The 25634-nt window shown below is 46.5% G+C and overlaps 1 protein-coding gene across 16 annotated transcripts in view; it reads left to right on the top strand.

Moving 5' to 3' along the window:
- Window positions 1-21115, top strand: part of NIPAL3 (NIPA like domain containing 3) — a 73824-nt gene extending 52709 nt beyond the window's left edge. For 5 of the 16 annotated variants that reach the window (XM_027109703.1, XM_027109700.1, XM_027109695.1 and 2 more), the window contains 7 exons: window positions 340-485; window positions 4143-4239; window positions 6798-6933; window positions 8820-8908; window positions 11177-11240; window positions 12962-13056; window positions 17272-21115. In XM_027109703.1, coding sequence (XP_026965504.1) covers window positions 340-485; window positions 4143-4239; window positions 6798-6933; window positions 8820-8908; window positions 11177-11240; window positions 12962-13056; window positions 17272-17471 — 827 coding nt within the window. In that variant the 3' untranslated portion in view covers window positions 17472-21115. The other 11 variants (XM_027109699.1, XM_027109694.1, XM_027109697.1 and 8 more) reach the window with 7 other exon arrangements.
- The last annotated feature ends 4519 nt before the right edge of the window (window positions 21116-25634 follow it).

The following is a 25634-nucleotide window of genomic DNA, read 5'->3' as shown; positions in this document are numbered from 1 at the left end:
TGCTATCTTATTAAAAAAATTTTTTAACACTAAATGTATCTTTAAAAAATGACATTCAGGGGACTTCCCTGGCGGCCCAGTGGTTAAGACACCACACTTCCTCTGCAGGGGGCACGGGTTTGATTGCTGGTGGGAAAACCAAGTTCCTGCATGCCTTGAGGCATGGCCAAAGAAGTAGAAAACAAAAATGACATTCATGAAGATACTCTGTTTTTTTTCAAGTAAAGAAAAACCCCAAATTCAAGCAATAGCAGGTCCCCGTATGTTACCCTAAAGACACATGCTGGCCTGGGGCGGGCGCTTGCAGTAAGCCCTGTGATGGCCTCCGTCTCCCTGCAGGGCGCTACATCTTATCCTTCGTTGGCTGCGGTCTGGCCATCGTGGGCACCTACTTGCTGGTGACATTCGCACCCAACAGTCACGAGAAGATGACAGGCGAGAACATCATCAGACATCTTGTGAGCTGGCCTTTTCTCCTGTACATGGTGAGAGAAGCCTCCGGTCCTTCCACCTGAGAGGATGGGGGTGGGGATGGAGTCCTAGAAACCAGAAACCCAAATTCCCAGCAAGACGGGGTTCACGGGAATCATGATGTATTTCGCAGCACCGAACACCACGCTCGCAGAGAGCACGTAGTTCCTGGGGAAGTGCTTTTTTTCACTTGTGTCCTGAGTAATGTCTAAAACTGCATGTATAGTGTGATAACTTGATTTTTTTAGAGGTATTTGTAGGTCTGTACGTTACCTGTAAAAGATTGGATAGAAAAACAGAAACTCCATCAGTGGCTGTCTCTGAGAGATGGAATTATGATTGTTTTTATTTCACCTTCGTCTTTACATATTATCCAAAATTTCTACAGTGAGCATTTAAAAGTGTTGTGGTAAGAAAAAAAGTTAAAATTTTTAACAGTTAAAGAATGTTATATATATATTTTTTGCCCGCTATCACACAGCTGATAGAAGCTGATAGAAACACGGGAGACACTGCAGACTTTATCTCCTAAACCCCCAACCAGAACTAATCAAGGTTACAAATAGATTACCACTGACTAATTGTAATCTAAATTGATTACAAATAGACTAATCAAGGAAAACATCTAAAGTATTTGGTAAAGCTTATTCCTGCTCTCCCTGCAGCATGTTAAACACTTTTTAATGTATTATCTATCAACAAGAATAACCAGTAAACGGAGGAGTTTTATTTGAGCCAAGCTGAGGACTATAGCCTGGGAGACAGCCTCTCAGATAACTCTGAGGAACTGCTCTGGAGAAGCATGGTTTTCAGCACAGTTTTATATCTTCTCAGGTCAAAGAACATTAAACAAGTCAGGGATACATTCCTTAAAGGTATAAAACAACAACAACAAAAAACAGATCAGCATGTACACAGCAAGTCGGTTTGTCCTTGGTACCTGGGAAGGGAATCTTATCATCGCAGGGGTACTAGCATTGGCATCCCATGAAGGGAGGCATTTAATATTTATTTTTAATGTGAACATTCTTTACTTCTGGTCAGTGTACCCTTTTCTTTAATAATTAAAGCAGGTGTACAATGTATGTTTGAAAGGCCACAAATAGGCCGTTTTAGTTAAGATAAACATTTTTTTTTAATTTCTCCATTTTAATCTTTTTTTCCCCCCATATTTATTTATTTATTTATTTACTTGGTTGCACCAGGTCTTAGTTGCGGCAGGCGGGCTCATTAGTTGTGGCATGCAAACTCTAAGTTGAGGCATGCATGTGGGATCTAGTTCCCTGACCAGGGGTCGAACCCGGGTCCCCTGCATTGGGAGCTCGGAGTCTCGTCCACTGCACCACCAGGGAAGTCCCTGTTAGCGTAAAATCTGAGTTAAATCATGTAGAAGCCAGAATGACTTCCCTAGACCTCAATGTGTGAAGATTTGTTTCATCCCATCTCAGACTCCCTCAATAGTCCTATAACGTAGGTGTTTTTCTCCCCATTTTATGGATGAGAAAACTGGATCTCAGGGTTAGCAAACTTGCTCAGAGTCCCGTGAGAGCCGAGCTGGACCTGAAGCCTGCCTGCCTGGCTGGCCTCACGTGTCACCACAGCCTGCTAACGAAGGTGTTCACTGTTTTGCCTTGACTCAAGCAGCCTGGGCCTGCTGTAGAGGCCCCGAACGTCCTTTTTCCTCAGATTGCCCGAGAGGCAGATGATAGATTCCCCCAAGGTTGGGGCTGTGTCATCTCCCTAGTGCCAGCCAGCCCCAGCGTTGACCTGTAGGCATGGAGAAGTGTCTGCCGGGCAGAGCCAGAGACCCACCTCTTCAGGAAAAGCTTAACCCCAGAACACAGGCTTCTCTTTCAGAGAGTCCTGGGCTCGAGTCCATTGCATACTGTGTAGCCGTAACCAAGGCACTTAGCCGCATGCTCTGCCTCCTTCTCTGTACGTTAACTGGAGGGGTCACTGGACCCGGGGTGGCTGTCAGGTCCACCCAGCACGTGACGGATGTGCAGTGACCAATTCAGTTTGGCTTCCTCCGTCGTCACTGTGAGGCAGTGCTGCCAGCTGGAAAGATTTGGCCAAATCAAATTCAATAAATATTTATTGAGTGTCTGCTATGTGCCAGACACTGTGGGTATAAAAGCTAAACGAGACAGGCTGACAGAACCCATGGTCCGTCAGGAGGCACCAACACATATACAGCCATCTCACGATAGAACGCCAAGTGCTCTCCCAGCGTGCGTTTAAGCATCATGAAGAACGGTGGGGAGATCGGCCACTCCCACCCCCCTGCCCAAATGTATGCACATCATTTGGGAATGTTGATGAGTAACTACATCTGCTTGATGGCGTATTTTGCAACAATTAAAGATAATGATGACAACTTCATAAAACATGAAAATTGTTTACGGTAGCGAACAACGGCCCAGCACAAAACTGCGCTTTGACTGTGATGACAAGTAGATAAAATATATATTCACTGTGACAAAGACGGGAAGAAACAGGAAAATGAACACAGCTGTGTTTTATGATCTCTAATTCTGAGGAATTTAACAATTTTTTTCTTTTTAAAATGCCCATTAATGTTTCTGCATTGGTTTTTGTGATAAATGAACTTCGGTAGGAGGTTGGGATAGGCAAACAGAGCTGAGCCGTTGCTTTAGTTTTGCCGGGGGCTGGGGCTGGCTTCACTCCTTGGCGAAGTATTGCCAAATGTCTGGACCTTTAAGGAATAGAAGGGACGAGCTGTTGCTGCGAAGGCAGGGAACTTCTCAAACTTCGGTTTTCAAACTTGCTGTTGTCTAGTAAGATTCTACTGATGGAGCACCTTCTGAACACCAGGCACTGCGCCCCCATCTGCAGGCAGTGTAGCCTAGTGGGAAAGCGCATGGGCCCTGGAGCCAGGCTATCCGGGTTCAAATCCCAGCTCTGCCTTTTGCTAGCTTGAGATTCTTCATAGAATTATTATGCTGATTTAGTGAGTTGAGTAAAGATAAAATGCTTAGAATAGAGCCTGGCAGATTTATGAGTTCACCAAGTATAAGCTGTGATTGTGGTCCTCTAAGTTAAGAACACTTATCCCTGTTTCACAAAGGAGGTAACTGAGGTTTAGAGAACTTAAGTGACCTGGCTAAGGTCACACAACTAGTTTAGAAGGAGATCCAAGCTCATAACTGGGCCTCCCTGACTCCAGAAGTCCTCTTTTTTCCAACTCTACCAAGCTGCACGCAGTGGAGGCTCGGTTAGCAGGCAAGTGGTATATATACTTATATACTTAACCAAAGAGCTCTTCTCCTCACCAAACAAGCAGCTCCCTCTTTAACCAACTCCTAGTTTTAGTGGGGGTTACCATGGAGCAGTGAAATGGGACACCAGCTCAGCCTGATGAATCTTGACCATCCAAGGCAGGGTGGACCTGAGGCCAGCACAGCACCCTCAGAGCCTCACCACGAGGTGAACTGCTCCTCAGTATTGGGAGTAGAGAGATTCAGCGTTCCCTGCTCTCCTGCAGGGTATGTATCAGCGGTGTGGGAAATACTGGCTGTTTCAATTCCCTTTCAACTCTGAGGGCCTGTGACCGACGCAATCAGCAGCATAAACTCCAGCCCAGCCCTCCAGGGTCTCCTGGTCTTGCCTGTGGCCCCCGCTGACCTCCCCCCCCTTGCTGCTCTCTGTAGCTCGTGGAGATCATTCTCTTCTGCTTGCTGCTGTACTTCTACAAGGAGAGGAACGCCAACAACATCGTTGTGATTCTCCTCTTGGTGGCGTTACTTGGTAAGTGAGGGTCCTGGGGATTGAGTTTTGCCTCCACTAAGTAGCACCAAAAGGAAATGTGGGTTTTGTTTACTGAGCTGTGGCATCTGGACCCAGGAGCTGCTGGAGGCCGGCTCAGGCTGGTCCCTCTGCATCGGCGGCTGCAGGAGCTGGGTCCCTGCTAACCGGATGCAGGCCTTGTCAGTTCCATCGTGCTGCTGACGGCATTCGGTATTCTTGAGCCAGACAGACACCCGTCCCCTCAGGGTGCCACCCATTCGAGAGGGAGGAAATGACAGTAAACGAGTTGACAAATACATAGATAGTATAAGTTTGGGCAGTGACAATTACAATGATGAAGAAGAAAGCAGAGTAAGGGTAGGGGTGGGGGGTTAAGAGGTTATTTCAGAGAAGTCAGGGGTGGAACAGGTTCCAACAAGCGAGCCCCTAAGGGTCCGTGTAAGACCTATCAGAGGTTAAGACTTAATTCTGGATTCAAAGGCAAGAACTGATTTTGATTTTGCTATCTTTTTTCTTTTTCCTTTTAAAGGCATGGGTGCAATGGGGGAAATGGCTCCTAAATCAGATTGGGGCAAGGTTCTAACCCCACATAGAGTTAGATTTACTAAGTAGAGCTGTGAGAAGCACCCCTTCTTCCTGGAGAGGGAGAGGTGGGTGCGGCCCTGCCGCTACCTCCTAGTGACTGTCCCTGTGTCAGCCACGCTGTCCTCTAAAAATGGGCCTAAGAGAACACCCAGATCTCGGGGGGAGAGGCGATTAAATGAGATGAGCACCGGTCCCCAGTGTGTGTTGTTTCCTTCTGTCCTTCCGACAGCAAGCCCCCGTTCCAGCGACAGGCCATAAAACACACAGATATGTCATCATAGGACAGGGCTCCATTTTTTTGTTTTTAGCAGCTTTACTGAGATATAGTTTACATACCGTAAAGCTCACCTGTTTAAAGTATACAATTCAGTGATTTTTTTTTTTTTTTTTTTTTTGCGGTACGTGGGCCTCTCACCACTGCAGCCTCTCCCGTTGCGGAGCACAGGCTCCGGACACGCAGGCTCAGCGGCCATGGCTCACGGGCCCAGCCGCTCCGCGGCATGTGGGATCTTCCCGGACCGGGGCACGAACCGGTGTCTCCCGCATCGGCAGGTGGACTCTCAACCACTGTGCCACCAGGGAAGCCCCTACAATTCAGTGATTTTTAATATATTCATAGAGGATACAACCATCATCATAATCGAATTTCAGAACATTTTTGTCACCCCAAAAAGAAACCCTGTGCCCACTAGCAGTCACTCCCCATTTTTTCATCCTCCCAGGCCCTGGCCAATCACTAATCTACTTTCTGTCTCTATGGATTTGCCTTTCTGGACGTATTACATAAACGGAATCGTACACCATGCGGCTGTTTGTCCCTGGCCTCTTTCACTGAGCATGATGTTGTAGAGGTTCATTCCTGTTGCAGCATGACTCAGTGGTCCGTTCCTTGATGATTTTGTTTGCAAAGTGGATTGGAAGATCACGGTCCCAGAACGTTCTCTCCTGGTGAGTTGGAAGGTCAGAAGGTTCTGAGGCACGTTGGCCAATTCCTTTCTGCCCCCTCCTCACCAACAAGGACAGCCTGGAGAAAGTGCTTGACTTAACTGCCTGCCGATGTTTGAAAACTGTAGTCTACGTAGCTGAGGAGCCCAGAAGCCACTGTGTCTGCTGGGCTGTTGGCAGGAGAAGGCAAAATGAGCAGACGCTGAGAAAAATAGGAAAGCAAAGCATTTCAGCAGAACAAGGAACTTCATTTGTACCGTACTTGGGAGTTCCTTGTAATTCCTGCTCTGGCAGGAGAATCCAACAGTTTAGAGTTACAAGTCGTTTCTGCAGCACTGGGTAAAGCAGTGGCCTCCATAGTGAGGTGGGTGTATGGGAAGAAAAAATATTAGAACTGGTATTTATTTTTCTCTCCACCTTTTAAGTATATTTCCTACACATGTTTTATGATGTATATACCATATAAGCACAGTGTTACATGACTATAACTTTTAAATAAATGTATATATATTTGAAAAGTATATACATATGCATAGGGGTATGCATTCCAAAACATGTGGAGACCTCTGGTCTAAAGAAATGTTTTTAAAAATACCAGTGAGTAAGCATTTTAATAGACCAAAAAAACAACACAAAAAACTCCTGAGCTCTGTACACACCACATTTTTCTTGTGATTGCCGTGAGAATGATACTCAAAAGAAGTTCATTTATACATTCGATTGTTTTGACCTTGCATTGTGTTCCAGACACAGTGCTGCCACTCTGGAGTTCAGAGTGAACTCACTACCCTTTCTTGGTAGAGTTTAGAAGGGCATTTGGAAATACCCTTTGGAGTTTTGCTTTCCTCTCTGCTTTCACGGGAAGGTACAAAAGAACCAATGCCAATAGGATCTTCTCACCGTGTAAATCACTGGCTGGGCTCTGCCCGTGTTCCCTGCGTTTTGGTCACTTTGTCCTTTGAGTTTATAAACTGTCCCCCCCACCCATGTCTCTGAGGCTGCCACACATCCTTGTTAACCTTCTGCAGGCTCAATGACCGTGGTGACGGTGAAGGCTGTGGCCGGGATGCTCGTCTTGTCCATACAGGGGAACCTGCAGCTCGACTACCCCATCTTCTACGTGATGCTCGTGTGCATGGTGGCGACTGCTATCTATCAAGCCGCGTGAGTTGCAGATTCTTTTCCTGCTGGGCTTCCCCACAAAGGTCTCTTCCAGCTTCTGGGCCTGATGACAATTGGTTTTGAAGCTGTAGGGCAGGTAGAACATGCAAATGTTCTGTCGCCAGGGTTTGGCATCCACTGTGGAGAGAGAGGGGTCGCTAATTTGCTGAGTTATCACATGGAGGGGTGCCGTGCTGCTTGAAAAGCCTGGAGTGGATGTATTTTTCCCTCTGCCTCAAAATGTGAGAAGCACACAATCAGAGGCAGCCTCGATTTCCATCTGGACCGAGGCAGGTGCCCACTTCCGGGGCCTCAGAAGAAGCTGTGCCGTCCCCGTGAGGCACCTGTTTGTCTGCCTGGTGGAAGACAAAGTTGTCTCCAACTTGCTTGTCCCCAAGAAATCTTTCCAAGTAGAAGAGCAAGGTGATGGTTTCTGCCTCAGAAGCAGCAGTTCTGAGGGTAGGCCTGGGCCTTGCTCACGTCAGAGATCCGGTGCCCAGCAGGGGGCCTGGGCGAGCATGTGGCAAACCTGCGTGGGGACGGAGGGTGGACAGTGCAGGTTTCAGTGTGGTGCATGGGGCCGGTTCACCCCGGACAGGTCAGGCCCTGGACTCCAGCCGCCGGGGCTCACCATCCACCAGCGGTGCCTCCGGGGAACACAGCGGTGACCGCTGCCACCTGGGTGCCCAGTGTAAGCTGTGCTCTCACTGCCTTCACAGGAACTTGAATCCATTTGGTCCCCACGACAATGATATCCTCATTTTGCATGTAAGGAACTGCTGCGAGAGGCCAGGAACTGGCGGAGCTGAGACTGGAACCCCGGCGTCTGTCTCCCTCCCCGTCCCGCGCCCCTCACCCCTCTGCTCTAGGCCTGCTCCTCAGCTTCTCCAAGACACAGATTCCCCGTCTGCAATGACAATAGCAACAGCCCCTACCTAACAGAATCGCAGCAGGCTTTAGTAGGATCCAGGATAACGTCCAGTAAATAGTAGCTTCTTTTATGATTTTTGTTTTATTATTATGCTGAGTATGACTATGCTTAGTCCTCCTACAATGATTCTGGTCATCACCCCTGAGCCCCTGTCCAGTGCAAGGCTCTGTGCTGTGCCCTCCAGGGCTGACAAAGATGATCAGGTGCCCCACCCTCCTCGGGAAGCTTCTCACTCACACATCACACATTCATCGAGGCCTGCTGTGTACCGGGCCCCGTGCTGGGCCTTCCACGCACAGAGACATGAGCGATAGTCACTGAACTCAAGGTGCTCACAGCCCTGGTCCGAGGACAGCCGGGTAAACAGACAATTACAGTTGGGTGGGAAGTGTGTTATGGTGTAAGGAACTTTGCGACAATAACCAAAATGCTATGCAGAGAGAATAGACAAAGAATATATTCCTAAATGATGGAGTGTTTATCCGCAGTGGAGAGGTTAGGAGTGACTCTAATTTACTCTCTCTTTTTCCTATATTTATTGCAGTGAGAGTTGAATTAAGAAGAAAATTTGTTTAAAAGAATAATTACAACACGAGGCAGGATGTGATAAGCGCTACAGGAGTTTCTTGGAGTGTTAAGGGCCCAGGAATGGCTTTTTAGTGGGTAGGGGATGCAGGGGACACAGAGGTGAGAAGGGCATTGCGGTGATAAGAACTATGTGGTCAGAGGTGTTGGACGGGGAGAGGGATGGGCCTCAGGCTGTGTGTCCAGAGGAAGAACAGAAGCAGAGCGTGGACCCCAGCCCAGGAGACACACAAGGCTGGCATCCTTATAATCCCAAGGAATATTCCTTCGTGCCTCATCTTCGTATTTTCAGACCAAGCCTGCGGTCCTCGGCTTTCACCTCGGCTTTCCGACATCCCCACAGCCCACTGACCAGAGTGCTTTTGTGTTGAAGGTTTTTAGGTCAAGCCTCACAGATGTATGACTCCTCTCTGATTGCCAGCGTGGGCTACATTCTATCCACTACCGTGGCTATCACAGCAGGTAAGGGTGTGGTCGCTAGATTTCTGTCTTCTACCTTGACAGCAGGGACATTACCCCAGTGTGGAGGGAAGGGGCGCTGCCTCTGTCAGAAGGCCAATTCTGCTGACTTGTTCTGCCTGTCACAGTTGTAGATGGTTTTGTGGGGAAAGCGCAGGATTTAGAGCCAGAGAGGCCTAGGTTTGCACCCCAGCACAGACACGGAGCTGTGTAGCTCTGGGAAAATCACTTCACCTCTCTGAGCCTCAGTTCCACATTCATAACATGGGAGTAATAATACTTTCCTCCTAGAATTGAAATATGTATAGTCCAAATGTCCCCTACTTTGTACTGCTTGTGTTAGGTTTCTTTAACAGTTTTTACCATCATCTGCTAACTCCACAGCCTCCACTGGCCAAGTGACCACACATTTCTTCTGTATAATTTTTAGAGATCATGAGTATGTACATAACACGTGCTCAGTAAGTGATCATCGTCTTTATTACATTCCCCTTTTCTTCTCCTCCACCCCTATATGTTTTTTCTTTTTCTTTCTGAGGTGGCTTCAGAGGCTGCAAGCATATTTGTGTGTGTGTGTGTGTGTGTGTGTGTGTGTGTGTGTGTGTGTGTGTGTGTCGGGTTTTTTTGTTGGTTTGTTTTTAAATGGCAATGGTGACTAAGATTTTCAGAGTAAAAAGACCAGTAACAACCAGTGTGCCTCCCTTTGAGGAAGGCCCAGCCGGAAAGCCATATACTTCGCACTGCAGTTTGGACGAGTGGTGCCCAAACTGGTGTTCACAGAGGTTAGAACAAGAGGGCACACAGCCTGCCAGGGCCTGTGCCGTGAGCGGGACCAGGGATTGAGCGGGGCTTGACCCAGAGCAGCCAGAAAGCTAACCTCATGCAGAGATTTAAGTCATGGTCAACAGCTTCGGTCCAGGCAAGATTGAAAGGGATAGAAACACCGTGGTTGAGTCCGCAGTCAGGCAGGGAATCAGGAGCTCCGGGCAGGGTTGGGGTGGTGGGGTGTGAAGTGGGTCCAGACAGACGCTGGCTGCAGGGTGAGGGCGGCAGGCCTGTGGCACTGCCACACTGCAGGGTGTGACATCTGCCAGTCTCATGAGGTTAGAAAGCTCCGGCGGCTTAACCACAAAGCCTTGGTTTTCCATCTTAAGAAAGATGGGGGGAAAATGTGGTACATATATACAGTGGAATATTACTCAGCCATAAAAAAGAACGAAATAATGCCATTTGCAGCAACGTGAATGGACCTAGAGATCGTCATACTGAGTGAAGTTAAGTCAGTGAAAGACAAATATATGATATCACTTATATGTGGAATCTAAATAAAAGGTACAAATGAACTTATCTACAAAATAGAAATAGAGTTACATATGTAGAAAGCAAACTTATGGTTACAAGGGGGTAAAGGGGAGGGGAGGAATAAATTGGGAGATTGGGATTGGCATATACACACTACTATATATAAAATAGGTAACTGGGCTTCCCTGGTGGCGCAGTGGTTGGGAGTTCGCCTGCCGATGCGGGGGACGCGGGTTCGTGCCCCGGTCCGGGAGGATCCCGTGTGCCGTGGAGCGGCTGGGCCCGTGAGCCATGGCCGCTGAGCCTGCGCGTCTGGAGCCTGTGCTCCGCAATGGGAGAGGCCGCAGCAGTGAGAGGCCCGCATACTGCAAAAAAAACAAACTAAAAAAAAAATAGGTAACTAATAAGGACCTACTGTATAGCACAGGCAACTCTACTCAATACTCTGTAATGGCCTATATGGGAAAAGAATCTAAAAAAGAGTGGATACATGTATATGTATAACTGATTCACTTTGCTGTACACCTGAAACTAACACAACATTGTAAATCAACCATACTCCTATAAAAACTTAACAAAAAAGAAAAAGAAAGAAAGATGAGGGAGAGGAGTGTGTAAAAACTGGTAAGTCTCTAGTTTAGCTCATAGTGTCGTTTCACTGGGGGAAGCTGGGCACAGGGTACGTGGGAATTCCGTACTATTTCTGTGCATCTAATATTATCTCAAAATAAAAAGTTAAGAAAAAAAAGATGGAGGTAAGAGGGACGTAGGTGGGGGAGAAAGAGAAGACAGTCTATTCCCCCCAAATGGCTTTTATTCCATTCTGCTAATCTCTTACTAGGTGCAGTCGTAGTATTTTGGACCCCTTTGGTATTCTGTAGGGAAGGGAGCTTCGCCAGATCCTAAACAGACTGGCAGGTGGGTGATTTGAAAACAGCTCACCCGCATTTTCCATTCTTTGCTGCTCAGGCGCCATCTTCTACCTGGACTTCCTCGGGGAGGACGTGCTGCACGTCTGCATGTTTGCACTGGGGTGAGTCCCATCCTGCTCCCTGGCCCCGAATTCCAGGCAGGCTGCCCCTCTCTCCCTACCCCTGCTCCAGCCTCTCAGGCAGTCCCTTAGAGCCAGAGGAGCAGCTGGCAGTGGGAGCTTTGTCCCCAGAGGTGAGCGTTTCATTCCCCAAAGGGCTTTACTTTTCCTTTCTTCTCTTTTGGGCTTTAATCTCCTTGTCATTTCGAACACATCACAATTTGACGCAGGAAAGACTCTCAACCTCACCTCAGATCAAAGGCATGGATACTGAAGCTGAACAAGATGCCATCATTTTGCAAAACCTAACAGGAGGGGTAATGTCCCATGTTGGCAAGAGGATGAGGAGCCCAGCTCTCTGCCACAGTGTGAGAAGTTCTTTAACGTGGGAGGACAGTTTGGCGATAACAGTGAGATTTTTAAATGAGCTTCTTGACGCAGCCTTCCATTTCTAATCATTTATCTTGGAAAAGTAAATGTTGGACGTAACGCCACACGTATGAGGGTGTTTGTTATTTTTTAAATTAATTGTATAAGCAAATAATTGGAAACAACCTAAATGCCCATCAGTAAAATACAGGTTAAATACATTACACATCTTCGTATAATTAGTACCATACTGCCATTTTGAAAAATTGAGGCCAGTCTATTGGTACTGACGTAGAACCATGTCTAGGATACGTTGAATGAAAAAAGTTACATTTTTTAAAATGTATAGTATACCCTATGAGCCAGCAATTCCACATCTAGATACAGACCCAAAAGAAATTACTTATATATATATAGACAAAATGACTTGTACATGATACTTATAGTGGCTTTATTCATTATATACCCAAACTGGGTACAACAGGAGAGTGGAAAACAAGTTCTGATATATTCAGACAATGGATCAGATAATGCGTTCCACACAACAATAAAAAAAATAATGAACTACTAATGCACACAATGAAGTGGATGCATCTTAAAAACATTTATCAGGCGAAAGAGGTCAGACATAGAAGAGTACACGCTGTATTGTTTAACTCACAAGAAGTTGAAGAGCAGGCCAGTCGATTCTGTGGACGTCAGAACAGTGGTTTCCTCTGGGGAAGGGTCTGCATGAATGGGGAAGGGGCACAGGAAACTTTCTGTGGGTAAGGGATGGAAATGACTCCTCTACTGACCTGGGTGGTGATCCCACGAGTGTGTGCACAGGTAAGATTAATCGAGCTCCGCATTTAAGGATTGTGCGTTTTATTGCCTGTAAATTATGCCTCAGTTTTTAGAAAGTGTGCTTGTTTATCTAAGCTCTGGAGAAAAGAGCAAAACAAAAAAAGACTCTGGAAGAATATACACCTATAGTGGGGCCGAGTACAGGGACTTCCTAATTTTTACTTTCTCTGCTCCAGTATTGATTGAATTTAGGCCATAAAGAACTTTTTAATTAAAAAAAAAATCTTTAAAGGCAGGGTTCTGAGATGCAGCGTAAGTGGAGGTGAGGGTTTGGCCAAGGATGGCCTGATTTGTTCTGATCGAGGCTTGTGTGGGCTGCAGGGCTGTTATTATTTATCTCGCATCTGCCTCCTGCTGATCCCAGGCTCGGCCGCCTCTCAGGGCCGCTCAGCAGTGAGCCCACCTCCGCAGCCTGCCACCCTGTTTTCCCCTTTTTCCCATTACTCACGTTTGAAAGCATCCCTCCCAACCTCACTCTGGCCTTGTTTCTCTTCATCTGTGTTTGCCAGGTGCCTCATCGCATTCTTGGGCGTCTTCTTAATCACACGTAACAGGAAGAAGGCCATTCCCTTTGAGCCCTACATTTCCATGGATGCCATGCCAGGTAACATTCAAATCCAGCTGGCCAGCCCATCCACATAGAATGACTGCTACTTCCTGTTTAAAAAGACACAACCAGCCTCTGGGTTTGGTGCAGGGAAGGTGTGCTGTGCTATTATGACGTGACTGTCTCTCTTTTTTTTCTTTCTGTTTTTTTGTGGGGTTTTTTTGGTTTTTTGTATGATCTCAGTTTGCAAAAGAGGAGGCAATGGCTGAGGCCCCTCGATTGGCTTTGCGCACATCTTGCCAGTTCTCATGTCAATTTGGGGATCTTTTAAAGACAATTCTGATTCACACTGGATATAATTCTCATCTGCAGCACCAGGCTTCATGCCTGCAAAAGGAAAAATCCAGTTCATCTCAGTGGAATGGAATGATCAGAGAGGGGAAGGAAAATAGGGTGAATGAAATTCAAATACCATAACCTCACTCCTTAGATTCCACAAGGGAGTGGATTGTTCTGGAGAGCCTAGTTCCCCAGGGAGCTCAGGGTTCACACTGAGAAGCACAGGTTCAAATGGCAGGAACGAAAATGTGTGAATCAGCTGAGTACTGCACAAAAGGGAGTGATGGGGCTTGTAGAGGACTGGAGAGCACTTTCCAGCCTCAAGGGATTCAGATGAGAAAGTTAAGATGTTGGGCAGCCCCGTCTAGATTTGCTGACCTAAATTCTATAGGATACTAGCGGCCCCTAGCTTTCACTCTTTAACTCAAATTTAATTTTTATTTTAGATATATAAAATGGAACTCTCTCCAAAGCATAATCTCCCACCCTCCATTAAGACAGTCTTGTGAACAAAAGACAATCACAGTGATGGAGTAGAGTACTACTTAATAAAGTACTCGGGAGGCAGGTGTGTTCTCAGGGCTGACCGAGGTGCCCATGATTTAAATGGCCCCAGGGTTTATGTGTCTACTTTTTATATTATTTCTTCATCTCTTGCTGTTAAGCTGTTGTCTGTCATTCTTGCTGTTACCAGCCTGCCTGTGTGTAGCAGCTCCGTGTCAATCTTCTCATTTGACCCAAGTTGTTCGAATCATGTATAAAGTTAAAATAAATAAGCTCTGAGTTGGGGCCTTAAGGTTTCTCCTACGAGTTAAGTGCATGAGCTTTAGTGCATGGACTTTTGAAACATCTAATCTGGCTGCTCAGATGCCTTTTTTGCTTACTTCCTTGTTTCTCGGCTGTGTTCCGGATAGATGAGGGCGCTGGATAGCTGAATTCCAGATAGGTGAGGTGTCAACTCTGTGTGTGCAAGTATGTGTATGTACATGTGTGTTTGTGTGTTTATAAACCGTGTATGTGTATACATCTATATGAGTATTTGCGTATATGCAGATGTGTTTTCTGGTAGAAGATAGAAGGTAACCTAAGGTAATCTTAGGTATCCGCGTTCTGTGATCTGTTTGTGGACGTGGCTCTCGCTTCCTCTTTGTGCCTCGTGACCGGTGGGAAGTTGGATGTTGGAGAAAGGAGACCTGCCCTCGTGCCGTGGCATGTCAGGACTTCTGAGTAGGCCTGGCTTCTGTACTTTGAAGCTGAGCGTGGGCTTGGAGTTCAGATGACCTGGATTCAAATCCCAGCTCTCAACCACCTACCTGCTGAGTGACCTTGGGCGTGTGCCCGGACCTCCCAAGGCCTCTGACCCTCGCTTGTAAATTGGGATTCCTTTTCCCAGGGTAGTGGGATAATATGTTAAAGGCCCCTTGCACAATGTCTGGGACCTGGTAGATGCCTGGTTGAATTTGGTTTCACGTTGTTTTTACTTGAAAAAAGACTGTGAAAATTTCAAACACTTGTTTGACCTGATGTCAGGTAAAATAAGAAGAAGAAAACTCTTAAACAGAGACGCTTTTCCAGCTGCTTGGTTTCCCTGGTCAGCATCAGGGCCTCCCTGGCTTTGGGTCTAACCAGATTGATATCTTCACAACCAACTAGTAGTCACGGTTCAAGAGGCATTCAAGTTCTGAAAATTAACTACACGCCATAGTTAGGAGAGGCTTGAAATAATTCTAGCACCTGGAAGACTTCTAGAAAATGAGAAGGAGAAAAACAGTCCCTGGCAGCGAGGAGCTGGCCTGGCTCTCACAGCTGGGCCTTGGTGTTCCTGGCTGAACATAGACCATTTCACAGAACATCAACATCACACAAGGTCATTCTGGGACTGTGAGGGATCAAGACACAAACAGGACCATGCCATTGTCATGTCCAAACACAGGCAAACATGAACATTGTCCAAACCATAAAAAGACCAACCATCCCCCTCACATGAGTGACTGCTGCTTCTTTACCAATCACAGCTTTAGTCTCCATCTAGTCTTCTTTCTTTCTAGATAACAATCATTAAGATCCCCAGTTATAGAATTATCCCCACTTCCTGACAGCATCTAATTGAAAGCAAAGCCCTGCTTCCTTAAACCCTCCTGAAATCACCTAACACAACCCAAATTCTGTAGTAAGTCCTTCTAATACCCTCTTACTGAAACAGCTCCCCGTGACGTACGCCTCCTTCACTGAAATGAGTCAAGAAACCCAAATTTGTTAGACTATAGGTGTATTCCTGGTGGGTTTTGGCTGGGGAACGTTGACAAAGTTAAACTATACCTGGTAAGCCAACTCTCTTCCCTGAGGAATAGGCAACCCCTCATCTCCTCCCAATTCCCTCCGCAAAATCTAAACCACAGACTCTTAAACTGTACCCTTCAAATTCCCGTCAGCCGGGCTTCCCTGGTGGCGCAGTGGTTGAGAGTCCGCCTGCCGATGCAGGGGACACGAGTTCCTGCCCCGGTCTGGGAAGATCCCACATGCCGCGGAGTGGCTGGGCCCGTGAGCCGTGGCCACTGAGCCTGCGCGTCCGGAGCCTGTGCTCTGCAGCGGGAGAGGCCACAACAGTGAGAGGCCCGCATACCACAAAAAAATTCCCATCAGCCAAGGCTTGTGCAATGTGGAAGCAAAGGCCCTTCCACAGATTGGGTCTTCCCAGGCCATTTGCAGAGTAGATAAGAGCATGGGCTTTGGTGTCAAATCCCAGCTCTGTCTCTCATTAGCTGTGTGTCCTTGAGCAAGTTACTTTACCTCTCTGAATCTCTGTGTTCTTCTCTGGAAAAGGAGGATAGTAGCATATTTCTGTCATAGGATTTGGGGGGATTAAGGTCTATAGGGAGCCCACACAGCATTCTGGTTAAGAGTGTGGGCTTCAGAATTTAAACCACCTGAGTCTGCACCCCAGAGCTGCCACTTGCTAGCTTGGCGACCTTAGGCAAGTTCCTTAACTTCCAACTGCCTCATTTTCCTAATCAATAGTTATGCGAATCAAATGAGATAAAACTTTATAACTATTTAGAACAGTATCTGCCACCAACTAAATTCTCAGTCTTCATCAGCCATTATCATTACTGCTGTTGTTGTTACTATTACTATTTAAAGCACTTAGCCCAGTGCGTCAGGCATAGGAAGCAGTCAGATGTCAGCTGTTATTATCATCATGGTTTCATGGAAGATAATTTGCATTCAGTGTTTTTATTACTCAACCAGGGGGCAAGAGAATTTGAAGGGTCTTAATTCCCTACCAGGAAAAGAACTGGCCTCAGAGGAGGCCAGGTCCTACGTAGCTAGGGGAATTGTAGACTACATTTAAAGGAATTAATGACTAAAGTCTTTGCCCTCAAATGTAAGTAGAAATCCGACATCAGTGTGCCCAGAGGTAATAAGCAAAATCGCACCTTACTCCATATGTGGATCAGGGATGTTAACGTCAAAACTCTCCCTCTGAGCATCATAATACATGTGTCACCATCATGTATCCATGACACAAAAGTTTTCGTCTTCTCTCAACAGTATAATGAAGTTTTCTGGATCCTGATTTAATTCAGCGAAAAGTGTTGGCATCTACCACGTTCACAACACAGTGTTGGTTCCACTTGCCCTGTGGCCCGGACATTCCCACCTCATTCTAAGCCAATGGTTTCTTTTGACAGTGGCTGGTCTGTGTGCTTATTTCCTGAAGAGTCATCCTTTGTTGCTTAGCAACTATAATATTTCTAGTGTATATTTATGGGCGCTCTTTTTTTGTTCGATCCAAACCATTCAGGAAGTTGACAGTGCACATGCTTAGCTCCTGAGCACTGTGATTAGTCTGTGGTGGGATAGAGGAGGATGAAATGCAGCCTCCTTTGGCCCCATTGCATAATGATTTGGGGGAAATGAATTTCATTTCAGGTATGCAAAACATGCATGACAAAGGGATGACCGTCCAGCCTGACCTCAAAGCTTCTTTTTCCTACGGGGCCCTGGAAAACAATGACAACATTTCTGAGATCTACGCTCCCGCCACGCTGCCCATCATGCAGGAAGAACACGGCTCTAGAAGCGCCTCTGGGGTTCCCTATCGCGTCCTGGAACACACCAAGAAGGAGTGAGCCCACCTTGAAGGAGACTCACCTCCTCTCCATTTACAGCTGCTCAAGCCATGCTGATAGCGGTTCAATCCTTAATTCTAAAACTTGCCTTTCAAGTCTTATTTTTTTAATCCAAGAACTCTGTGGACGGGGATCTTGAAAAGCCTTCGTCTCTGGCAAAGGGCAGATTATCTTGGTCCTGGAAGTTTCAGATGATGAGGGTGGGGCTGGGGTGGGGGGCCGAAAGCAGTATTTTAGGTGGGCAGTACAGAGTTCAGCCTCTGCCTGATTTAGCCCAATGAGATTTGGAAAGCCGTTGTCATCCTTGAGGATGGGAACTGGGTTTCCCCAGTCAGTGACCAAAGGTGACCACATGCTTTAGACCTAAAGCAAGGCAGAGATTCTGCCCTTATACTTTCCAAATCCATTGAAAGGCTGGAAACCTCCAAATCTAGTCTTCCCTCACCTTATGTGCAGGCCTGATCTCTACCCACCTCCCTCTTGATTCTGTACTTGAGATAACCTTTGTGTCGCCTTCACACAGCATGGTGAACCAGCCCTGGGTGTAACATCCTGTCACTTGCCTGTAGGAAATGCACATCTGCTTTCTGATGGTCTGTGCCGCCCCAGTGAGGGTGTGCTTGATGTGTTTATACTGGGTCCACTCTGAAAACGAATTTGGTTTTGGTTCTGTGAATTACTTGGTTGTTTTCTTTCCCCTCAAAGGAACTGAAAAATTAAGAGAAGAAGGGGAAGAATAAGAAAGACAGGAGCAGGGGTCATGAGCCTTCAGCCCATAAAGGGAGAAAAATCCCTTTTCATTTTGCAAGAGGTGATTGCATCACCTATAAAGGACGGACAGACAATCTGGCTGTTGTATGTGTATTTTCCTGCACACCAGGGTCCTCTGGGAAAACCAGGGGTGCTCATTTCAGAGACAGCCTCACTCAACTCTCCTCTCTCCTCTCCCTTATAGATTGACGGACCAAGCTTGAGTCATTGGTTAACTTCCTTGGGGTCGATAGACTCTTTGGGTCCTCATCCCCGTGCACATACATCTGGAAGAAGTAGGCATTCTCAGAAATGGGGCTGCTGCTGGCTGGCTGGCTGGCTGCGTACACGATTGTCTTCCCCTAGACTGACTGTATGCTTTTGAGAATGGCAGGTGAAGGTCTGCAAATTTTAATGAAAATAAGAATCCCCTAGGGAGTTTATTTAACATACAGATTCCTCCACCCCAACCACAGGTGCTCTGATCGAGTGGGACTGGGACCGGGCCCAAGAGTCTGCGTTCTTAACTGGCAGCACAGGTGATCCTGAGGCAGGTAATCCTGCCTGTATCACACACCTTGAAAACCTAATAACTGAGAGAGACAGTCTGCTGAAACCCTGACACACCCCTGCTGGAAGGTTGGAATTACCATTCCTTGTCTCCTCTTGGGGGTTCATTTGGCAGGCCGAATATTCCCCGTAGGATCCAGGGCATTTCTGCATCCAGTGATTACTTCTTAGAACTACACTTCCTGCTTCCCTAGGCGGCCTTGAGCTAACTGGCAAGATAACAGTGTTAACAGACCAGTGTTGATAGATCATTAACCTTTATGGATTTGCTTCATACTGATTTGATTTAGTACCTTGACTTCAAAACTGATACTGTTGCCTGTGATAACCACTTCTGTATTGTGTCTTACATGCCTAAGAAGGCAACAGACGATGACTTTTTTTCCCTTTAGAATAGGTATCAAAACAGTATTTATGAGGCACTTCCTATGCGTTAAGCATTTGGACAGTGAGGGCTACAAGTAATAAGACCTAGTTTCTGCACTCCAAGCCAGCCGTGAGAGACACAAATACCTGGTCAACTATGACAGGGCGGGCCGAGTGCAATAGCGGACCACAGAAAATGACGGTTATGGAGGTCCTGCTAAAGGTCAGGCCCTGAGCCCAGAACTGGGTATTCAGAATTGGAGATGATTTAGGCTCCACTCATGGATGGGTGGCAAATCTAGCTAAGATTTGGGCAAAGCATAGAAAGTAGGGTGATCACCCCCAGGCAGAGGGGCCAGCATTTGCAAAGACACAGAGATGGGTTGAGGCGGGTGGCAAAGGAAGAGCCGGGGTAGGTAATGGGAAATGAGCCTGGAAAGATAAGCAGTGGAGGTAGAATCATGGAGGGACTGGAAGGCCTGGCCGAGGAGTTTAAACATATCCTAGAGAACATGGGAGCCATTGATGGTTCATGAGGAAGAGAATGGCAGGATCCGCACTGATTGGAAAGGAGGCCCTATCCAGTTCGGAGGAAGACTCTGAAGGGGTAATAAAACTCACTTTTCAAGGTCAGGCTGCACAGCTGCAGGAACAAAACACAAAAGGGGAATTAAAATCCAATTTCGCTGCTATTCACATTTTCCCAGTGATGTTTCTAATGTGGGCCGGGAGGGGGTGTGAGGGCAGAGTGGATAAAGGGAAGGTGAGCGGGGAGGCCATTTAAATGTGTCAAACCCAGGTGATCATTTGGTATCTTATGTGCTCCCAGCCTTACTCTGCCCCCTTCTCTTGGTTTTGTGTTGGGTCTTTTAACCTGGGGTCAGGCAACAGTGATGAATGGATGAAAGCACATTGTAATCTCAGGTCAGCTGACAGTCATGGGTTCAGTGCCACCCAGGAGCTGCCTTCAGGTTTGGGGCAACAGCGCCATCCCGTGGGGCTGGGTACAGGAAGGTTGCGCAGAGTTGCATGGTGGCTGCGGAGTGGAAGCCAGGGTAGGTCACCTGGGTCCCGGGAAGAACGGCTGATGTGGCGCCATGGTCCCCAGAATTCTGACTCTGTCTTGGGCTGGCATCTCCCAGTCTTTGTCCCTGACTGTAAATGGACGGTTTGCTGGTGGCAGATAAGCAGCACTTGCTGTTAGGGTGGGGCACAAGGACATCAGCTTTCCACTCACAGCCCTGACTCTTTATTTTCTCATGGCTCTCACGTCGCCAAGCCCTCTCGAAGGCTCCAGGCAACAATACGTATCCTGCCGCCATCTCCCTTCTCACAGCAAGGTCACCAAACTTGGGTTTCAGCTTTCCACTTGTTCTCTGGCTTCCTCTCCCCACCCCACTCTGTTCCCCTCTTCTAAAGGCTGGGATTCTGGGGTCCCTAATCAGACATTAAAAGCAGTTCTTCACAGATGGGTGCCTGCAGCTTTTGAAGGGACCTAAGCCCCATTCCACCCGCCCCCAGCCCTCCCACGAAGCCGCAGGTCTGACGTGCCATCACGTGAAGTCTCAGATCGCGCGAGGGTTTTGCAGGATGGAGTTGAACACTGGGTAGGCAAGGGAGGATTGACATCTCCATTGCTCTTCTGGTGGAAATGAGGCGGCTTGATGGTACAGTGTGGAGACAAGATGTCCCTCAGGGTAGTGTTGGGGAATCTCCAACCCTCAGCCTTGTGAATTCCAAATCTGGTCCAACACTGGCTGACAGGCAAAAAATTTTACTGTGTGTTTCTCTGAGAAGCTGTGTAAATCATGTCACCTTAGGATATATTCTATGTGGAAGCCCACATTTTGTTGATTTAGTGACTAAAGTATGGCATGTCTTATTTTTCAAAAAAATGTATGTGCTATGTGCAAATAGCATTATGAAGTGGTATTTAATTAAAGAAAATCCATGTGATGCCTGTTGAGTTTGAGTCTTTTATGTTTGGTTAATACTTTCCAGAGTTATCTACGACAGTGCTGTCCAATGGAACTTTCTGCAACGATGGAAATGTTCCATGTCTGTGCTGCCCAAACGGCAGCCACTGTCCACGTGTGGCTATTGAACACGTTAAACCTGGTGAGCGCAACCTAGGAACTGGATATTTAGTTTTATTTAAATTCAATTATCTTAAATATCCACATATAGCTAGTGGCCGCTGTAGAAACCGTGCAGATCTAGAGATGCCCGTGATTGTACTTAAGGCTGAATTAAGCACTTTTTCTTTCCCCACTGCCGTGGTGAAGAGTATAGACTCGTGGCCGCACTGCCTAGGTTTGATTCTTGGCTCTACTACTTATTAGCTGTGTGGTCTTGAACAAGTTGTTTAAACTTTCTGTGCCTCGTCTGTAAATCCGGGATAGTAATGGTCACTTCCTAAGGGTTATTATGGGGATCAGGTGAGTTAATAGCTGTAAAGTCTTAGAACTATGTATGGCATCCCATCAGGACAATGTATAACACTGAAGCAATGGTTTCCTTATTTACTTATTTATTTACTTATTCACTTTGAAATTGTATAATGAACACTTGTGATTTTTCTTAAGTAATTCTAAGCAAATGTGTCTCTCTTCATTCTAAGTTTCCAATCTACAAAGACAGGTGTGGAATAGAGCCTAAATCTTTATTTATACACACACACACAGAATAATGTATACATACTCATACATTTAATAAGCACTTATTATATGCCACACACTATACTAAGACTTCATGTACATCTCAATTCTCCTTTATAACAATTCCATGAGGTAAGTTTTAATATTATCCCCATTTTACAGATGAAGAAACTGAGACTCAGGTCATATAGCTGGTAAATAGCAGAACTGCTATTTGAGCCCAGATCTGCCTGACTTCAAAACCTGAGCTCTTCATCCCTCTGCTGTGCTGCCTTTCCTGGTGTGGTTGAATTTCCATGGGGTAAGTTCACCACACATTAGGATTTCACCTTTATCTGACAAATAAAAAGGATGTACAGTTTCTAAGAAGGATGCAGACTTAAAGAACAGAATGCCCCCTGCCCCCAGTTCATATGTTGAAATCTAATCCCCAGTGTGATGGTTTTTGGAGGTGGGGTTTTGGGGAGGTGATTAGAACATGAGGTTGGAACCCTCATGAATGGGATTAGTGCCCTTATAAAAGAGACCCCAGAGAATTCCCTCATCCCGTCTGTCCAGTGAGAACATGGGAAAAAATACCCTACTATACTATTATTTCATTAAAACAGGACATCAGCACCCAAATAGTAAGAGCAAAATCTCAAAACAAAGGATAATCCTTGAAACTGAATAATTTAGCTTTATGAAAAATATAGGACAGTCTCATTATTTGCCTCATTTTCTTGCAGGCCTGTAAGATGAAACCAGCATTAGGGAACCTAACCTGGTTTGATGCAGCTCAAACTTGGTATTACTTGTGAGGAAAGGGGGGCTAGTTAGCTGTAGACACAGGACTAAAACCATCTTATGAGCTCTAGTCCGTCCCCTTTCCACTGCATCACTGAGTCGTGCTATATCCTACATCCTACATCCACCCCATTCATTGAGTTTTAACTCTGTGCCAGGCCCTGTGCTAAGCACTTTACATCCATTATCGCAATGTATTCTTTCAACAGCCCTGCAAGGAACCTGTTCAATCCCTGATTAACAAATACAGAAACTGAGACTCAAAGAAATTCAGTCATTTGTGTGTGTAAGCCGCAGAGCCTGGATTCAAACCCAGATATAACTGATTCCAAAGTCTGTACTTTTTCTTTTAATCCCATCCTCGATATGTCAATAGACAATACTTTTGTACCTTTACATTCTTTGTTCATTTTTAAGCATAAAATGCAACTTTCTCTGAGTCTGGAGGAGCACAAGAGCATTAGCTTTCAATCTTCACCGTTGCCCTGGGCCAAGGCATCTTTCGTTCCTTTGGTACACTGAGTATATGGTATTTTAGGCAACTATTGTATCAGTCAGGGTGCAGTCAGGTGACAGAAACCACGCGTTTTTAGAACAGAAATTTTAATATAAAGAATTGGTAACTAGGAATGAAGCTGTTCACTAGGCAACTGAAAGGGTACAGAGAGACCGCTAAGTGTCATACAGATAAGACACAGCTCCCACCCCGAAGGCTGGGGGGAATAAAGGAAGAGGTTGGAATGATTATAACTTAGATGCCTGGAGGAGGGGCCCCGCGGAGCTGAAACTCAGAGGAGCTGAAACGGAGGCTGATGCTCTGCCTCAGCTTGGAGGAAGACCCTGGAAAACTGGGACCCAGGCCCACGAGCCTCTGGATAAGCCCTGGAGACCACAGATGAAGAAGCCACACTCTCTGAACTTAAGTGGGAGAAAACAAAATTTAGTTACGCCAAAAATATCTGTTAGAGTTTCCCATTCAATATGGAGCCTAAGCACACGCATTCACCTCCTCTCCATCCCAGAGCGGCGTTGGGCTTAAAGTCAGTAGGTATCAAGAACAAGAGTGCTCTGGGCAGCAATCCGAGGGATTGCCGTGCCGACAGGCACAGAGTAGCTGTGCCCCAGCTGAAGCTCTAAGAATTACTCTAAACAGTGGAAGTGATTTGGCTGTAGAGGGCCCACGGTAAGGATACTGCGGCGGGGGCGGGGGGGGGGGGTGTCAAGATGGAGCTGAAGAAATGAATGGACCTCTAGAATAACCAGGAGGAGAAATAAGGAAAGACAGCCCTGTGCAGGCATGATAGACACTGAAGCTCCCTACCCTTAGAGTCAGTCTTGCTTATTTTTGCCTGCATCCCCAGGCAGCCTGCTGGCTCCACACTCACACGCCTGAAGGGGAAGCTGATGGAGAGACCCCGTTCACTTCCTCAGAGACAAAAATTACCCCTCCCACGGAGGGGACCATAAGCCTTTGAATAAACAAACCCACACGACTGCGAAGGAAACCCACCCAACTCTGCAGGAAGCAATATAGCTCTTCATTCATAAGTGGGAGTTGTCCACCGAGATGCAAGGCATTTGAAGAAATCCAACAACACGAAAGAGAAAGACTAAAATTGTTGAGGTGAAACAAGAATGGCAAGATAGTGTAGTCAAAGCCGGCAATAGTCCACAAGGATTCATTAAATTGTTATCTCTGTTTTTGTGTATGCTTGAAATTTTCATAATAAAAAGTGAAAAAGTGGTGTTTTGAGCACTTGTCATGTGCTAAGTACATACATACAGCAATGAAAAAAAGAGAAACTCCATACAAAGGAGTCAGAAAACGAAGCAAACAATATAAAGTGTGATGGTTAATACAATTGAGGGACTGATGATGAAATTTCATGGGGCCAGGACTAAGCAGGAAACAAGAGAACCCAGAAGGGGAGACAGAAGCTGTGCACATGGCCCTGGGTGCAGTGGAGAGCAGGCACTGTGTCTCAGCCCCAGAGCCTGGGCTGAGCTGGACCCGGAGTTCAGGAGAAGGTGGAGACGACTTTTCAGTCCAAACTAAGGTATCTGCAGGGCCAGCTACGTAACATCCAGGGCCCGGTGCAAAACGAAAGTGCAGGGGCCCAAAAAGTGAGAAAAAGTGCCATTAAAGAGACCATTTTTTACCCGTCATTTTTGTGTTATGCAATACCCATTTTAAACGCAAATATAAGAGCACTAACTAATAAGGAAATCACTGATATGACACAATTCGTATTTCATTGCTTGTACATGAATAAGTATTGTGTTCTTACCTGAACAATGGAAATCCTACACAAAACTAACTCAACTGTTTTTATTTCTTAATGGGTGTACACATATCCTACCAACATTCTCAACCTTCAGCTTATTGATGAGTAGAGAAACAAAAAGAGAAGGAGCTGTGGGTGGCCTGAGCTTTCCCTTTCCATCTAGGTCGTCATTTTCAGGGGATGTGGTTGTCTGATAGGCTGATACAGGGAAGTAACACGTGTAAGAAGGACGTGATGGGGATCCTTGTCCGTTGCCTCCTTCCTGCATTGGAAGAAAATTTCAGTTGGAATGGAAAGTGTAGCCTCTCTAGAATGTCAGCCCTTCCCCACTCCCACCCCTGCCCCCACTGAATCACAGGCCTAACGGTCACCTAGGATTTGCGTTGAGCACGCCTGATGAGGACATCAGGAACGCTATGTGCAAAGAACGCCGCACACACGTTGCTTTTAACTCCTCTGCTCACATGCATGTGGCACCCATCATACCTTGCTGACAAACAGAAAGATGTTCAAAGATAAAATTATTAAGAACTTCAAGATGGCAAATGCAGAGCATTAAACCAAGTGTGAGGCCCTTTTGAGCGTGGGGTCATGTAGGAGCGCACAGTTCACACATGCCTGGAAAGCTGGCTCTGGCTCTCTAGGGGCTTTCCCAAGACCCCCACGCGGTGCCCGCGTATGTGGACTCATAGTAGCAAACTGATAGGTCCTCAGTGTGAAGGCTGCCCTGAATCCAGGTCAATCTGGGT

Source organism: Aethalodelphis obliquidens, unplaced genomic scaffold, assembly GCF_003676395.1.
Source record: "Aethalodelphis obliquidens isolate GAN/ISIS:26980383/991018 unplaced genomic scaffold, ASM367639v1 scaffold9, whole genome shotgun sequence".
In the NCBI taxonomy this organism is placed as follows: domain Eukaryota; kingdom Metazoa; phylum Chordata; class Mammalia; order Artiodactyla; family Delphinidae; genus Aethalodelphis; species Aethalodelphis obliquidens.
The sequence above is the reverse complement of the archived record's forward strand: the minus strand, read 5'-3'. Positions and strand labels throughout refer to the sequence as shown.